Source organism: Monodelphis domestica, chromosome 3 (genome assembly GCF_027887165.1).
Source record: "Monodelphis domestica isolate mMonDom1 chromosome 3, mMonDom1.pri, whole genome shotgun sequence".
In the NCBI taxonomy this organism is placed as follows: domain Eukaryota; kingdom Metazoa; phylum Chordata; class Mammalia; order Didelphimorphia; family Didelphidae; genus Monodelphis; species Monodelphis domestica.
In genome coordinates, this window is record NC_077229.1 from 103,633,308 (window position 1) to 103,651,137 (window position 17,830).

A 17,830-nucleotide genomic window follows, 5' to 3' on the forward strand; every position below is an offset into this window, starting at 1 on the left:
CAGGCCTAGAGACTAGAGATCCTGGGTTCAAATATGACCTCAGACACTTAATATACAGAATTGATACTAAGACAGAAGGGTTTAAAAAAAGGGAATAAGTTTGGGAAATTTTTCATGTTTAAGTCAGACAAAAGCCTAAGACCTAGTGTTCATGGGGAATGGTATCAATTTATGAGGGAAATACACTATCTTGAAATGATATGAACAAATAGTTCACAGAGGATACAAATATGGTAAATAACAACTTTGGACAACTTTTAGTCTTTCTAGTAATCAAAGAAAGTCAAATAAAAACTCTGGGGCTTGACCTCACATCCAGCCATCTGGCAAAAATAATTAAATTAATAAAACCCAACATCAGGTCCAAGAATGCTGATGGCCTTGCAATATGGTGCAGTCTCTTTTGAGAACAAGTTAGCAGTGCACCCTAAGAGGTTGTGAACCTATTTCCTCAGTTTAGTAATCCCATTTTGGGGAATATACCTGAAGGAAATCGAAAGAATTATTTGTACAAAGGTGTGGATTTTTCTGGCTGTACCTTATATTGTGGGAAAAAGCTGTTAATAACCTAGAAACAGAGGGGCAGCTAGGTAGCACAGTGGATAGAGCACCAGACCTGGAGTCAGAAGGACCTGGGCTCAAATCTGGCCTTAGTCACTTTCTAGCTGTGTGACCCTGGGCAAGTCACTTAACTCCAAATGCCTAGCCCCTGCTTTTCTTCTGTCTTAAGAGCCGATCCTAAGACAGAAGGTAAGGGATAAAAAAAAATAATCATACAGACAACCAACCTAAAAGCAAAACTAGGAATATAGTACATTCAGCAAAAGTGACTACTATTACAACGTATGGTAGAAATAAATCCACACACACATATATATGCACACACTGAACATGATATGCATATACACATACATTTTCATCATTCTAGAGCTTATAAAGTGATTTATATACGCTGTCTTATTTGAAAAGCTACAGAATTCCACTTATACCCATCATGCCAATCTCTCAAAAAATACCTTGGTCAGATGGGTTCACAGATAGGATTACTAAAACTCAGAACTTAAAATGTGTCCCCAGACTTGGTCACATATAATAGTATTGAATACTGGTTAAATTGACCACCATAAATTTTTTTTATGTAAAATTTTTCTCACATTCAAAGAACAAATGGCATTCAAATTATTACATAAATTATCTCTAAGTATACACATAAGTATATCGTAGTGTTATAGGGACTACACAATGGGATTTTGAAAGTTGCTGATAAGATAAAAATCTGTCCATTAAAGCATATTTCTTATTATAAATTAGGTTAAGCATCAAACTAGCATTTTATTAGAGAAAATTCATAAAGAGAAATAGAACAGATCATTAGAACTAGAAGGTTTATCAATCTAGAGCCAGAAAGGACCTCAGAGCTCATCTAATCTAACTCCCTTATTTTACAGATGAGGAAACCGAGTCCCAGGGAATGAGGTGACTTGACAGATGAAGAAATCAAAGCCTTCAGAGAAGAAGATACTTATCCATAGTCACTAATGAGAGAATCTAGGACCCATGCTTCCTGATTTCCCATTCAATGTTCTTTTCACTTTGTTATAACAAGAAGCTTCCCCTAAAAATATCCCATTACCCCTTTATAGTCAGGAACTCTTTCTTTGGTAATACCAAGTTTGAGCAAGTTTCTGTGAGAAATTTAAAGGTTTATTTGCTGCAGTTCTGGGTCCCTTCCATTTACCTGTTCTACTGCTGGATCCTGCTGGCCTGAGTTGCTGGGCTGTGAAAGACCTACTGACTCCTGGCTTTTTCTTAGGGTTCGGTATTCTCGGTAGAGTTCTGGTAGGGAGAAAAGGGGCAGTCAGAGTCATGTTGTAAGATGAAAGAGAGACCATGAAACACAATACGAGTCAGATCTAGTCAGCAGTCAGTATGGTTAAGGACCCTAGCTGACAAATACTCCAACTTGGTACCTGGCTGTCCCAGATTTTGTTTACTCCATCAGTGTTGTAGCTCATTATGTCCAATCACACATCTTATGACACATCCATTCTTATCCTATGCTATGATCCTATCTAGGGTGGGAGCCTCTTTCCATCCCCACAAATAAGTTGCTGTTGGCTGCTCTTTTCTTTTCTTTAACCCCTTACTTTCTGTCTTAGTAACAACTCTAGGGAAGAAGGTCGAAAAGTTAGGCAACTAGGATTATGTGACTTTCCCAGGGTCACACAGCTAGGAAGTGTCTGAGACCACATTTGAACTCAGGTCCTCCCAATTCCAGACCTCTCTCTCTATCCACTGTGCCACCTAGCTGCCCCTGAAACCATCAGAAAAGTTTTCTGATCCCAAAACAGGTGTCACCCAAAATATGAACTTTGGCTTCTTCCTCTCCCTTTCTCTTTACCAAAACATTTTGAGTTATCTATCCAAAGTGTCCAAGAAATTTTACTAGAGTAAGAGAACATCTAGGTCCACACCACACAGACATTACATGAACAGAAGAAACAATCTTTACTCAATTCAGTGCACAAGCATTACATACAGATCAACCTCTGAATTACTAGTTCCCTGCTCTTATTGTTCTATACCTTGTGGAAGGATAATGCTTTTTCTGTCATCTTCCTGTTGTTGAGCTCCAGGTCTATTCATCTTAGATTGTTCTCCTAAAAGTCACCTGAATGACAATTCAGCATCCCTGGATTCAGCTCACAAAACTTCTCAAAAGTAGAATCACCTTTTGCTGGGTAGACCTAGTGCCTGCTCAGCAACTTTCTGAACTAATGTTCTTCTGGAGCTTTCTCATCAGTCTCTTTAAAAGTACCAAGTTCCTTCCTGACTCCAAAATCACCTAATCACTCAAAAGGCAAATACAGAGCTTAACATTCACCTGTTTGAATATCTGCCTTCCTAACCTAGTATAAGATACAGACTTATCTACAATCTGCTTACATTTCAATGGCTCTGGAGCCCTACCCAGGCTGTGGGTAGAATACTGTAGACAGTAGCAGCAATAATGTCAAGAACAGGGGCAGCTAGGTAGCTTAGAGGATAGAGAACCAGGCCTAGAGATGGGTTCAAATCTGGCCTTAGACACTTCTTAGCTATGTGACCCTGGGCAAGTCATTTAACCTCAATTGCCTCATCTTTACCACTCTTCTGCTTTGGAACTGATATTTAGTATTGATTCTAAGAGAAGGTAAAGGTTTTTAAAAAACAACATATGAGGATCAACTGTGAATGACTTAGTGATAGAGATATCTCAGTGATACAATGATCAAAGACAACTCCAAAAGACTCATGATGAAAAATGCTATCCATTGCTAGAGAAAAAACTGATGGAGTCAGAATACAAATTGAAGCATACCACTTTTCACTTTATTTTCTTCTTGGGTTTTGTTGTTTTTGGTTTTGTGTGTATGTGCACTGTCTTCTACAATATGAAGAATATGGAAATGTTTTGCAAGATAGCACATATATAACTTATATCAAGTTACCTACTATCTCAGGGATGGGAAGGGGGCAGAGAGAATTTCTAACTCAAATGGTAGAAAACAATTGTTAAAGATTGTTTTTACATCTAATAGGGTAAAAAAGAATTACTGAACTAAAAAAAAAGACTGGATTCTCACTCTATTGTCCAAGCTAAAAGTGTAGTGGCTACTCATAGGGCCAGTCTATACTGTAATCAGCAGGGAAGTTTTGATCCACTCTAATTCTGATCTAGGCTAACTCACTGTGGAGGATATTTTTTTGCTATTCACTCACCTTTTGTTTCCTCTGGTGCTGACTCCACATCACTCTGTAACAGACAGTTCCTGATTAGTTTATCACCATGCAACACAATATAACCAATAATCTATCAAGTCTCTACTTTGTGCAGGGCCCTGTGCTAGGTACTGGAGAAGAAACAAAAATGTGGTCTATGTCTTCAGGAAACATAATATTGGTAGAGGGATAATACATCGAAAGAGATGATCATAAGATAGAATCATATACAAATGTACTTACTTATTAATAAATGTGTATAGTGTACTGTTCAAGGCCATTTGGCGAAAAGCACTCAGGGGACAAGTTCTGCTCATAGGCTAACCCCCCCTAGTAAAAAAGTTACTGATGATCTCTTTCATACATAGTGCAGCCCCCTTTTAAAATGGAGCACTTGTTTATTCATTTGTTGCATTGAACTTACCTGAACTGTAACTAACTGTAGTTAGAATGTATCACGTGTAAAGTCTGTGTGGGAAAGGCTGCTTTGTTGGGGTCAGGGAGAGTTTCACAGAAAAGGTGGCATGAGACAGGTTTTAAAGTCTAGATAGGAATTCAACTGGTTAAGAGAGGAAGGATACTGTGTCAGAACACAGCTATGTCTGGATTTCTAAGCTGTTGTGTGGACATGACTTGGGACAACCAGAGAAAAAGATGGAACATGTTCTCATCTTTTAGGAGCAAGAGCTAAAAGATACTTTCTAGTCCATTTTCCAGATAAGCAAACAGAGACCCAGTGTGAAGAAAGCACTGATTATAGAGTCGAAGATCTCCTTTCTGACTCTAAACCCTAGTTCTTGCCACTTACAATGGGATCTGAGATGTGAAGCCTGAGTGAGATAAAGAGTCAAAAACAATGTCAAGAGACTTGATGAATTGGGTCATATCACAGTGAAGTTGGAAAGATATGGTTTAGGGAGGGAAGTCAATACCCTTGGTTTTGGTATCAGTGTTTCAACGAGTCAGAATTCCAGATAATGTTATTTCTCCTACGGTGGAAGTAATGGTTGAAGTTCTGAGAATGGCTGAGGTTCTCAAAAAAGAGAGAATATAATGAAGTCAAACACTACTCTTTGGGGAAAAAAATTTTTTTTAAAGGGCTACTAGATTGCCCAGTGGATAGAATGCCGGGCCTGGACTTGGGAGGACTTGGGTTCAAATCTGACACTTCTTAGCTATGTGACTCCAGGCAAGTCACTTAACCCTAACTGCCTAGCCTTGTTGCATTCCTGTCTTAGAACTGATACCAAGAAATAGAGTAAAGGTTTAAAAAAAAAATCTACTCCTTCACATTAATGGATAAAGAAGAGCATGAAAGACATAGAAAGGTAGGAGACTCAGAATATGGTGTCTCTGAAGCCAAAGAAGAAAAAGTGTCCAGAAATGGACATAGGGTGATAGTGTCAAAACAAGGAGGTTAAGAAGATAAGGCCTTCATTCCTGAAAAAAAGATCCTTGGATTTAAGAATGAAGAGGCCATCAATGACCAAAATACAAAGTTTCAGAAGAGATAAGAGTAACTACAAAATGAAGGTATCAGTATAGATGTTTAAGAAAAAAAAAACAGGAAAAGGGATTAGCCAGTACTTGGATAAACTAGAGAAGTCATGGGAAGGCCATAAGATTAGGGAGGTCTAAGCAACTCTGGAGGTAGATGGAATGAAGTATATAATTTCTTTCTGAATGATATCTTCCTCAGTACTCTGCCTGGGCAGAGTCTTGGCCCCAATTATATAGATCAATGATGATGAACCTTTTAGAGATGGAGTGCTGGACCCTCCCCACCCCACCCCCCCAACCAAGTGCCAAGTTGGCCCCACCCCAGAGATTGTGTGCCCTGCTCCCCACCCCTACCCCACACAGGGGAGGGAGAAAGAGCTCCCATAGAGCTGCTGGGCGAAGGGGTGGGTGATGCAAAAAAATGTCATTGGGCACAGGTAGAGAGAGGGAAGGGAGCAGCCTGCCCAAGCCCCCTTGCCTTTCTAGTAAGGGACTCTGGGCATGGGAGAGTGCCAAGTATCCAGAAAGCCCTCTGTGTGCCATCTTTGGCACCAGTGCTATAGGTTTGCCATCATTCCTCTAGACACGTTGGCAAACATATGGCACATGTGCCATAGAGGGGCTGCTTTCTTCTACCTCTCTACCATGCCTAAGGACATTCCTCACTTCATCCACCCCTTTGCCTAGCAGCCCAATGGGAGTGCATCTTCCCTCTCCTGTCTGGGATAAGGCAACAGGGTTCACATGTGGCATGAGGGTTATGATTGGAGCACTCGATCTCTAAAAGGTTTGCCATCACCGATCTAGACCTTCTCTATCTCTAAGAAATTCATCTGGACAGGGTGTAGAGGTAAGGGTAGAACCCATGCTGTTCATTTCATTCTATCAAGTGAGGCTGACATCACCCATCGTTTGTAGTGTACTTGTTTTAGGCCCCTTGAGGAAAATGGTTCTGAAAAGTCCTACTCAGAGGCTAATGCCCTACTTATTGATGACATCTTTCATATACCTGGTTCAGCCTTTTTAGTTAATAGGTCATTTGTTTATTAATTTGTTGAGCTGATTATTGTATTTTGCTTTCTCTTCAAAGTTTCATATGCATTAGGGGAGATCTTTTTAAAATTAAAATTTTTATTATTGATTTTAAAAAAAATTTCCCACCTTAGAATCGATACTGTATATTGGTTTCCAGGCAGAAGATTGGTAAGGGCTAGGCAATGGGAGGTAAGTGACTAGCCCATGATCATATAACCAAGGAATATCTGAGATCACAGTTGAACCCAGGACCTCCTGTCTCTAGGCCTGGTTCTCAATCCATTGAGTCACCTAGCTGCCCCATTATTACTGATTTAATTATCAACAAACAAGAACATTTCAGTATATAAGTAACAAAAAGGGATCTTTTGTGAAACCACAAACTTACAATTTTTAAAAAAGTAAACATTAAATTTGGCCCAGCAGTGATACAATTGACCAGTATGTCCATTTTGAACTTTTTTGTCTTCTACCTTTTAAATGTTTTTTGATGAATTTATTTTTGTATTTCTATCACTATAAGGAAGCCGTTTTTACTTTTGGGAATCCTGAGACTTCACTAAATGGAGTTACAGAATGACTGGAACAATGCCACTTATAATCCAATTAATTAGTATTAAATTTAATGAAAATACTATTAAATGCCTTAGAGGGAGGAACTCTTGATTGGTGCTGTGGATACAAAAAAATTTTAAATGACATAGCTTCAGCCTTCAGAGAGTTTATTAATCTGATGAAAGCACATGGCAAATTACAGAAATTAAGTATAAGAAGCAATGGAAATCTGAAGAGTGAACATTTTCAGTTGGTTGTGAATGTGTGTGTGCACATGCATGATGAGGTCTTTAATCTACTGAAGGTGCTGTCTGGGCCAAAGTCATCCTTCTAACCTACTTCTATAGATAAGAAAATTCCTATACCTTGTTGGGTTTCCTTTTGTGTTCTTGAAAGAATGCCTTCTCCCAGGTCTTCAGGAGGGTCCTTACTTCCTGGTACCGCTCCATGGCTAGCTGGGAAAGCAGAGGAAAAACCATGCAGAGATCAGGCTAGGCCCAAGGGACATTATTAATAATAAAAACAATCCATATTCATATAGCACTTTATCTTTATTTTATTCCAACAACAAATTTACATGTAAGTTTTCCAAAGTTTACATGATTGATGTCATCTCCCTCCCCTCTTCCTTGCCCTCCTCTAGTTGACAAGAAATTCAACTGGGTTATACTCTGTCATGGGTTTTGGGGAACCCCAAGTTTGCCCCATCCCTTGGGAACTTACCTTAAGAGGAATCCTAGAATGACTTTGTTTCAGACTGAACAATAGACCTTAAGAGTACTTAATGATTCCAGTTTAGGTGTAAGTAGTAGACATAATTAAATGTTAGGTACCCTTTTTTATCTTAGAAGTTTTTTCCATTGTATCAAAATCCTCTCCCAGGGCCCTTGGCCATACTATTTCTTTAGTATCCATTGTAAAGCATCAGCCTCCCCTGATAATCCTGTGGACTCATTTCCTTCTAGCCATTGTAAAGCCAATCAATCATACTCCCCTATCTTAGTTCCCCAAAAGGTTTATAACATCCCTATGTTCTACTGTTCTTGGAAGAATTATCTAGTGATGATTCTCTCAGAGAACTGTCCCCAGAGACCCCAGGGTTGTAACTCTGTGTAGTTACTTAGCTCTGTGTAATGGCCAATTACTAAGGACCTGTCTCTTTCCTGATGAAAATTTGGTTTTATGGCTACTTTAGTGGTTCTGTTTTTCCAAATCAACAACATGTTATATAACTCTTTAAGGTTTAGAATCATTCTTTTTACAAAAACTGTGGGGAAGGAAGTATAAGTAAATTGTTATTATACATATTGGGTAACTGAGGCTCAGACAAGTGAAGTCACTTGTCTGTGATGACCTAAACTAACTTAAAACCAGGTTGTCTTCCTGACTTCCAGGGCCAGCCCTCATTTTAAGACAAGAGGTTGTCAGGTGGCTAATAGAATAAGAGCGATGGGCCTGATTTCACACTCAACCGCAGATATTTCCTAGCTGCATATCCCTGGGCAATTCTGCCTCAGTTTCCCCAACTGTAAAATGAAGACATTAATAATAACACCTATCTTCCCGGATTCTTGTGAGGATCAATGAAAATACTATTTGTAAAAGCATTTAGAACCGTAGTGATAAACACATAATAGGAGCTTAATAGACCGATCTTCCTTCCTTCCTTCCTCTTCTCTCGGGGCCATAGGCAGGACTGCCAGACCCCAGAAAGCTTTCCAAAGAGGGTCCCCTCTGAGTTTTCAGGGTTTATGGCGGAAGGGGTGCTCAAGGCCACAAAGGCTGCACCAACTCCGGACAGAGCCAGAGTGAGTCGGGGTAGTGATGTGCCTAAGGCCAAGCCTCCAGAGGCTACCATGCGCAGACCCCCTCAGGATTCCTGGTGTAAGCGATCCCAGAAATTGTCTGACCCCTGGCAATCTCCAAGCACAGGGAACCTCGGGATCCTTCCCCCAAACCTTCCACCTCAAGGCTTCTGAAGTTGGAAAGTTTGTCCCGATTTCGATAAGGCAGAGAGAAGGGGGGAGACAAAAGCTGAGGCCCCAATTCCCGCGCTTGAGCAGACCCAAGAAGCCCCACACCCCCAGGGTTCCAGTAACTCACTCGGCACCACACCAGGCGCGGGAGAATTCCAAATCCTTTCCCTCCCGACCGAGATCGTAAATCTCCCGCTCTAGAGGGAAAGGCTCTGAGACTACAGCCAATCCGCGAGCGTACCACGGAGGCAGGGGCGGGGCGAGAGGGTACGTAACGGCAGAAGAACGGAGTTAACCAATCCTCGGGGAACTAGAGAATTTTGGCCAATGGGAGCCACTAGCGTCACCAGCCCCACCCCGCGATCTGTGCCAAGCCGGATCTACTTTTCGTGGCGGAGGGAAGTAGTTTGTCTCTCAGAGACAGCAAGTACAACAGCTGCGGGTGATCACAACGACTAAGACGGCGGCGAGGGTGGCAACCGCGCCCGGGTTGCCCCGGACTGAGGCACGGCTTGGCCCCGGGGCTCCGGGGTAACCAGGTCGGACCCACTGGGCTGCGGCGCGAGGGTGGGGGAAGGGAAGCCGCGGAGGCCTAGGGATAGCGGGCAGTGGTAGCCTCGGTTCTGGTCCAGGGAGGACGGATTGGCCATCGAACCGCCTCGGGCGGGGCGAGCTCTGTGAAGGGGAGGGACAGACCTAGGGAGAGAGGAGCGCGGGGTGGGGGAGGAGAAAAGGGGAGAGAGAAAAAGAGATGAAGGCTGACCAAGACTGTAGCTGGATGGGGCGGTCTAGACTGGGAGGAGCGTAGATGGGCGGCGGTGGTGGGGTGTAGCCCGGTTGCAGATTGAATTGGGGTGGGTACAAGAAAGCTGGACTGGAGACTGGGAGAAGGGAGCGGGAGTTGAAATGACTATATTGGGGGTGGGGTGGAGAGGTGTGTCAGTCCAGGAGGAATAGACTTGGAACAGATGGAGGGGGTTAAGTAAAGACTAAGTAAGTCTGGATGGCAGGGCTGGGCAGGAGGAGGGGGAGTCAAGAATGGAGACTACAAGGGGATGGAAGTGAATTTGGAACAGATGCTGAGGAAGAGGGAAACCAACATTTACCTAGACGGGGCAAGCAGGAATGGAGACTGTATATGCATCAATGGAGATTGCGTCCAAATTATTAGGGAGGTCTGAGTCCAGGGGGAATAGATTTAGAAAGCAGATACTTGAGGTGGAAGTGAAGATTGCATGAAGGGAGAAGGGAGCAGAGTTTAGAGGCTACAATTAGAAAGTGGGGTGGAAGGGATTTTAGACTAGGAGAAATAGACACTGAGCAGGTTAAAGGAGAAAAGAGTAGTTTTCTGAATGAGAGGGAGTGGCAGATATAATTTGCCGTAGAAGTGTCTAAAGACAGTAGGAACTGCAAAGCATTTTGGAATTTGGTGGTTGCTGGGTAAAGCATGAAGAGACCCATCTCCTCAGGTGATAGTGGAGCAGAAGCTACTTGAGGATTTGGAATCTGAGACAGGAAGTGTGTGGAAGGGATGGATAAGGATACCCAAGAGGTTTCCTTTAAGGTGGTGGGAAAGTGAATGTGAACTTTCTAGAGAAGTGGTTTGGTTTGGTTTGGTTTGAGTCCCAGGACCCACCCTTTTACACATTTAAAAATGATTGAGGATTTTCCCAAAGAACTTTTGTTTAAATGGAGTATATTTTCATATCCGCTATGCTAGAAATGAAACATTTTAGTTTCATTACAAAAGTAGTTTTGACTACACAGGTCTTCTTGAAAAGGTCTCAAGGACCTTATTTTGAGAACCCTGTTCCAAGGAAAGAGCGGAGATGGGATATTGTCTAGAAAAGGTATAAGGAATGGAGCTTCTTGAATTTCTTGGGAAGCTGGTAGGACAGTGAAGCTTGGAGAGCAATCATGGTTATATCAGCCAGGTTGGCATATATAACAACTGAAATAAAGATGTGGCTTCCTATTTCTCTCCCCTTTCCCCTTCCTTCCCCATAGTTCTGTTCCTGAGGCCAAATGGCAGCTTGAGTTTTTCAGTCTCTTAGCTGATAGTGGTAGCACCATAACCCTTTGGGGTGTTTGAACTTTCCAACTACCTCCTGGACATCTTAGAAAAGGCTTATTTTATGTTGAGCTCAGAACTAATCCCTACTCTAACACTAATGCCATATGACCTTGGGCTAAAATCACCTTCTCCCTGGACTACTTTTCCTGATGTAAAATGACAGACCGAAATCTGGTCTGTGAATTGATTTTAGAGGTTCATGAACTTAAGGAAAAAATGTTTCTTTATTTTCACCAACTTACTGAAACTTAGTATTTCCTTCACTCAAAATCATTATTTGGATAAGGATACGTTTAACTAGATTGCTACAACGACACAAAAAAGTTGAGAACCCCTGGACAAGAGGGATCTCTAAAGTATTTTTCAGCCCTGACTAGACTATGGAAGTTTTGGGAAAAAGTTGGGACAGCTGTCAGATGATTTGAATCTGTATGATGGGGAAGAATGAAAGAAATATGGAAGAGTAAATGTAAATGTAATAACAAAGCCTGAAAGGATTTTGGAATACTCAGTTCTGCTATAACATTTGTTGTTCATATGTTCCAGTCATGTCCAATTCTTCATGACACCATTTTGGGTTTTCCTGGTGTAAGAATTAAATAATATTTCTACCCAGATATATATATATTTTATAAAGTTTATTGGAAGGATAGACAAACGTAACCTGATAGCATGGTGCCTAGCCTTCCAGTCTCTTCCTTATTCCTTCCCTCACTTGCCTGCTCTGTTCTCTTCTTGGTCCTCCCCCATTCTCGATTCTCCCTCTAAGAAGCCCCCAACCTTGACCTTTATTGATGCACAGTATGTAAACCGATGCAAAACCTGATGCAACTGTGGTATGTCAGGAATGTTTGATAGACAGTTAAAGTTCCTCAGGAGGGGGAGGGGATAAATTTCCTTGACACAAATCCCCTATGATCCTTTGGGAGACCCATCTCCCCAATGGATCATTTAAATCATTTAACTATCTTATAACTCTAAATATCTTCTAGCTAAAAGTACATACAATGTTGCATTTTTTCTAAGAGGGAGTTACAATAGTTAGAGATGGGAGTAAAATACAAAAAACTGATTGATAGACGCATTGACAAAATGCCAATTAGGGGGCAGTCCCCTTTGACATAAGAGTTTACATTCAGAATAAGTGTGTTCAGCCCCTTCAATTCAGTTCATTATATCCCAAAGTTCATTCTGGATCTTTTGATGCAGTGTGTAGTTTCTTCAGGCATCTTTACAGCACCTTCTCCAAAAGGATCCGCTTTCTTGATTTGGGATGTTGGCAAGTTTCTTTTTCTGAAATTTCTCCAAAAAATTTTAAATCTTGCATTTTAGGATAATTACACAATCCCCCCCGAGGAGGGTGTTGACCAACACCAGAATCACACTGGGATACATGACTGAGTTATGAGGTTATGAGATGTATGAAACAATTGTCAAAAGAAAAACAAAAACAAACCCAAATAAAAGAGTAAAAATTAAATTCTGTATAAAAATAATAAGTACAGAAATGATAAAAAATAAATAAAAATCTTACATGTATAAAATACTGAATAAAAAATAAAACTGTAACAGGTTCTTGAATCACAGGCAAGGTCCAATTAAAGTGACTTATGTCCCACAAGCCTGTAGGACAATAGCAGAAATACAGCACTTTACCCATTTGTAGCCAGGACTATAGAAATTTTCCAAATTATAAGAGAGAAAGAACTAAGTTTTAGCAGCAAATGGGAAAAATCATTCCCTGGTCTGATTGTACCTTCACTGTCAGAGATAGGGGGAGCAAGGATGCTAGCCAAACTGAGGTACTTGAGTCAGAATATTGCACATAGAATGTGGTACAAGGAGTCCAGCGTCTTAGCATATGTCAAGTGCCGCAACCTTGATTTGCACACTAGGTTCAAGTCCTTTCGTATTGGCAAGTTCAGAAGTTCAACAATCCTCCCTGGATTGGGTTTTTGGTTCTTTTTGATCTCGGGCTCCTTGGCACTGTATAATGGCTCTTTTGTTCCCTTCTCCTGGAAGCAGACATAATCATTAAACAAAGTCCCATAATATTTATCAATAAATGACAGGTTTCCGTAGTCGAAAGCCTTTTGGGTATGCATATTTCTAGGACTATCAGATACTATAAACATTATCCTTCAAGTAAAAAAACAATAATGCTAATTTTGTGTACTTCAAGTATCACCAAGTTTCGGAAAAAAGAAAGAAAAAGAAAATAATCAAATATCCTATTGCAAACATAAAGAGAAAAAAAATAATTTAAAAAAAATCATAATTTCACAGTTCACATTCCATGTGACAGTATGTTAGCCAAACAGAGGCACAAGACAAAAAGTGCTCACTCAAAAATGAAATTTATATCACTCTTAACTTGGCCAGGATCTACAGTGTGAGTATACATAATTTTTTCACTGGGTTAAAAACCGTTTAAAAACAGTAGTACAACAACTAATACATATTCTAAAAAATACCAAAGTCCCCAAAATTATAAGAGCCCATTTAATGATAACAAATAAACCCACTATCATTAGTAGTCACATGACTTGCTGTGTGACATGTAAAAAACCTTTGAATGCATGAATACTTGTCACAAATTCTACAGATTTAGCCAGTCTTTTAACTTTGGCAAAGATATTTTTAACAAAGTCTGTTATTACCATCATTACAAAATTTGGTGGGAGAGAAACCCAGAAAAACCTCTGTACAGTTCATGAAAATATACAAATATAATAAATCCATCACAGGAAAAATCATTCCCATTTCTCAGATGAGATTATAACACATCACAAATTAACTAAGCCAATTGGGCACCTCCCTCCCTCTTGGTATGAGACTGTAGCAGTGTAAAAGAACTATATCCAATATGACCCACCTATTTTCACGTGGAGCCAAGGACTAAAAAGTGAAAATCACTGAAGATACATCATCCATTACATTTACAATAAATGCAAAGATGGGAAAATACAACAATGTCATTGCACTCTACTTAGACTACAAATGGACCCTTACCTCTTATTACAGACAACTCAAGAGGCAGACAAATGAATGATCATTCAGAGGTAGGGATGCTCCCAGATATCCGAAAACCATGTCTGAAGACACATTAAAATCAATTCAAATCATTAAACAATTGAATACTCAAAACTTGTATACAGGTTGAAACTGATGTGATGGAGTCCATCCATCATCATGTATGTGACAACAAAACAAAAAGGAAAAAATGCTGTTTATAGGCTTTTATAGTGATATCCTTCTATAATCATAGTCATAGGGGAGGTACAAATAAAGACAATGTAACAAAATTTCAATTTAGTTGACATTAAATTACATACATCTTGTATTTAGAATTGAATTACAGAGAATTCTTCATTCTGGGGAGGGGAACAAACTGCAACAGTTAACATCAATAAGGCAATTACGTCTGAAGAGGCTTAAAATTCACCTCCAGACTTTGAGGTTCCTTCCCCTCCCAAGTACCATCAATCATCACAATCCCTTTGCCCACACCTCTGGGGTCCCCCATACTGAGGGAAGTTCCCACTTTGAGTACAGGTGTTTGGGTGTGAGTTTTGATTTTCCTTGTTTGAATAACTATTCCTCCTATTAATATTACTATTTCTGAAACTTCTATTCCTTTTTCCTGATTTCTCTTCTTACAATTCATAATTACATGACCAACCTTTCCACAAAAATTACATGTTAATGGTTGTTTTATGGTCTTATAAGGGAGATATGATCTCTCCTTGCTTTATCATTTCAACTATTTCAGTTCTTTTATTTCCTTCCTCAATGTCTCTACTAAAGAAGTTTTCCTTATCCTTCTCATCCTGTTTAGAAGTTAATGCCTTTATTTCCTTCCTTAATGCTTCCACTAAATCAGTTTTCTCCTCCTTTTCCCTATGTCCCTCAAAAGCATAAACTGACATTCTTTTCAATTATTCAAGCTCCATAATAGGCTGATTTGGACAACTAGTCATAAAATAATTCCTAAGTACCTTACAACTATTTTTGACAAATATTCTGATTTGTCTAAGGTCCTGTTCTGTATCCAGGTCAAGTTCAATATATCTTCCTCCCAGCTCGATAAGTCTATCCATAAATTGGGTGGGATTTTCGCTATCTTCTTGCTTAAGATTTTCAAATTTAGTCCATGTACCTGGCCTATCAGAACAGGCTTTCATAGCTTTTATCATTGCATTTCTAGCCTGGCATGGTTGTAAGTAATCTTGCTCTGAATTTGGTTCCCATTTGGGATCTTCAGTTGGCCAATGAGCTGTTCTGTCTCCTTGGACCTGATGAACAAGAGAAATAATCTTGTTCCTTTCCCTTTCTGTTAGCAAGGCCTGGAGCAAATCTTCTACATCAAGCCATGTGGGATTATATGTGCAAAAAATGCTTTCAAACTTATTTATCTGCACCATAGGCTCAGCTTCATATGAAGGTGTTTTTTCTTTGAATCTCTCAATGTCCTGTGGAGAAAAAGGTGTATGATGTCTAATGTTTTACTAAATCTCCACATATGTTATATGTAGGGACAGCTCTTAGAGGGAAAAGACCTTTATTTGAATCATCTGTGGCAACTACTGCTTGGCCTATGTTCTAGAGTCCAATGGAGTGAGTTGTAGTGAGGCTAGTAGGGGAAGGGGGTGGGTTGGTGGAATGGAGCTAGTCAGCTGATGGGGAGGTAGAGCAAAAGGATTGGGGGCGGGGTGGAGAGGAACTGGGGAGGGGCTGGGATTGGAGTGAAGAGGAATAGGGGAGGGGCTGGGACGGAGTGGAGAGGAATGGGGTGGGACCGGGTACGGGGTGGAGAGGAGTAGGATGGGTGAGGTCTTAGAGGGGTTGCAATAAGGTGAATAGGAAGTAGAGTACGGAAAAGGATTAAATTAGGGATGGTACAGGTGGGGATATGGGAGATGAGTGGGCACTGGGTAGTTAGGGTAGAAAGGTAGATTGGGGGGAAAAGGGATGAGAGAAGTAGGGGATGAGTGAGATCTGACAGGGAGAGGAGTTGAGGGGTTCAAGTCCTGGTTTGGGTCAGTATGAGAAGAAACCTCACAGGCCAGGTGGGATGATAGAGCATGTTCCTTGCTAGATTTCACTGAAGGAGTTAAGCTAGAATGGTTTGGTTCCAAAGAAAGAAAGGTTTCCTCACTGGAGGGGATGGTCAGTTTATCAACATGATATGCCCATAAGTACCAGTATTTATAATCTTTGGAATCTTTTTTTTTTAATTGACTAACTTCAAATCTTTTAAGATCTTGAAGTCAAAAGAGCCATATTTTGGTCAGGTAAAAGATATGTCTGTCCATGCCTTACAAAGCTTTCTAGCTTCTTTCTTTGTCATCCAATTTTCCTTAGGCAAATTAGGATCTGCCCAGGAATTTAAAAATTTATGCAGGGCTGAATCAGGAAGAATATATCCTGATTTCCTTTGATGTGTTTCAGTATTTCCTATATTTTCTAGTCTGTGTGTCCTATTTAAGCTATTCTGAGTATTGCTAAATGATCAGCTTAAACAATGAAAAGTTCCTAAAACATTAAAAAAAATGGAGATACAAAGTTCTACTGTGTTATTGTGGGAGGCAATAAGAGGAGGTTTAAAACAAAAGGCTAATGTAAGGAAACAGTAATTGTTGCACAGCAATAGTATCAATAAGGAATGTGTATTTAGTGTAATTATTGTTATTATTAATAATTAATAACTATGCATTTATTATAATGTGCATCTATTATAATTATTGATGGTATCAATAATTACAATATGCATTTATTATAATTTTTAATAATTAACAACCATAAACAAGTATCAATGATCAATAATAACTGTTAGTAATAAATAATAATGACTAATAGTTATTGAAAATTAATAATCATTGTTATTGATAGTATTGATACTATTGTTTTAAACTTATTCCTTAATATTACATGTAATTACTTTGATTTAATGTTGGCTTTGTTCAATTTTAGAAATTTGGTTTTAAATTAAATTCAATATTATTAACATTTCTTATTAATAATCCTTTTATTTAAATGTATTCAATTTAATAGCATTATCTTAGATCACTAGTAGCATTAGCAAAGGAATTCTTTTTGTTTTCCTGCAAGTTTAATTCTTGACAGTAGGTGATGCTATAAATGCTTGTAGAGTGGAAGGCACCTGTGGGTAGACCTATTTAAGCAAGCAGTCAGATAAAGAGAGTGGGAAAAAATTGGCTTTTAATATGCTAAAGAAGGCAGGCAGTCTTCCAGGAAAGCTTTGAGTGGTTTTGATATGCTAAAGGAGACAGGCACTAAAGTTTGAGGGTGGGGGAGGGAGAGAGAAAAATTTAAAGAGGACTTCCAAGTAAAATGCAGTTTCCCCTCCCACCAAGATTAGGCAGTGGCCAGATTTTTTCAAAGTTGGGGGAGGGGGGCAGGAAGCTCCTAACCCTAGCACAGCCTTGAAGGAGGATTATCCTTGAAGGATTAATTTTAACAGGTGTCGCCAAGCAGGTCCCTGCTGCAGAGGCCACATAGTGGGTGTGGCATGTGGGGAAAGTTGGGCAGTCACTGGGCTGGGAAAGACCTGTTGGGTTCTAATGCCTCTTGGTTAAAAAAAAAAAAAAACAACTTAGTCCTGTTTGAAATGGGGGGTGTAGTCTTATACCAATTCCTAGTGGGCCACCCCTGAGTGCTGTTCCCCCAGTCCACAAGGGCCAGTCTGTGCCAAGTGCAGTGGGAGGGCACATCAGAGTCCCAGCAGTCAGCTCCTACATTTTCACAAGTCCAGGAAAATCAGACTGTCCTTTACCGCCCTACTCTCATCCAAAACTGGTTAGGTCGGGTGGGGGTGGGGAGCATGTGGCAGCCACTTTCCTCCCTGGGTCCTCAGTTCTCTACTGCCCCAGGGAGCCCCTAACTCTAATCTACAGCCTAGAAGGAC

At 40.2% G+C, this 17,830-nt stretch overlaps 2 protein-coding genes across 5 annotated transcripts in view; one reads left to right on the forward strand and one right to left on the reverse strand.

Annotated features, from left to right (window-relative positions):
* The window catches only part of RECQL4 (RecQ like helicase 4), a 45,142-nt gene extending 36,067 nt beyond the window's left edge, over positions 1–9,075 (reverse strand). For 2 of the 4 annotated variants that reach the window (XM_007488807.2, XM_007488805.2), the window contains exons 1-4: positions 8,956–9,075; positions 7,218–7,307; positions 3,763–3,796; positions 1,739–1,836 (exon numbers count right to left, since the gene is read on the reverse strand). In XM_007488807.2, the coding sequence (XP_007488869.1) occupies positions 1,739–1,836; positions 3,763–3,796; positions 7,218–7,301 (216 nt within the window). In that variant the 5' untranslated portion in view covers positions 7,302–7,307; positions 8,956–9,075. The remainder of the gene's footprint in view (positions 1–1,738; positions 1,837–3,762; positions 3,797–7,217; positions 7,308–8,955) is intronic. The other 2 variants (XM_007488806.3, XM_056822897.1) reach the window with 2 other exon arrangements.
* Positions 9,076–9,178: 103 nt separating this feature from the next.
* The window catches only part of LOC100019583 (leucine-rich repeat-containing protein 14-like), a 36,014-nt gene continuing 27,362 nt past the window's right edge, over positions 9,179–17,830 (forward strand). Inside the window, exon 1 of the mRNA XM_007488808.3 lies at positions 9,179–9,367. The gene's annotated coding sequence lies outside the window, so the exon portion shown is untranslated. The remainder of the gene's footprint in view (positions 9,368–17,830) is intronic.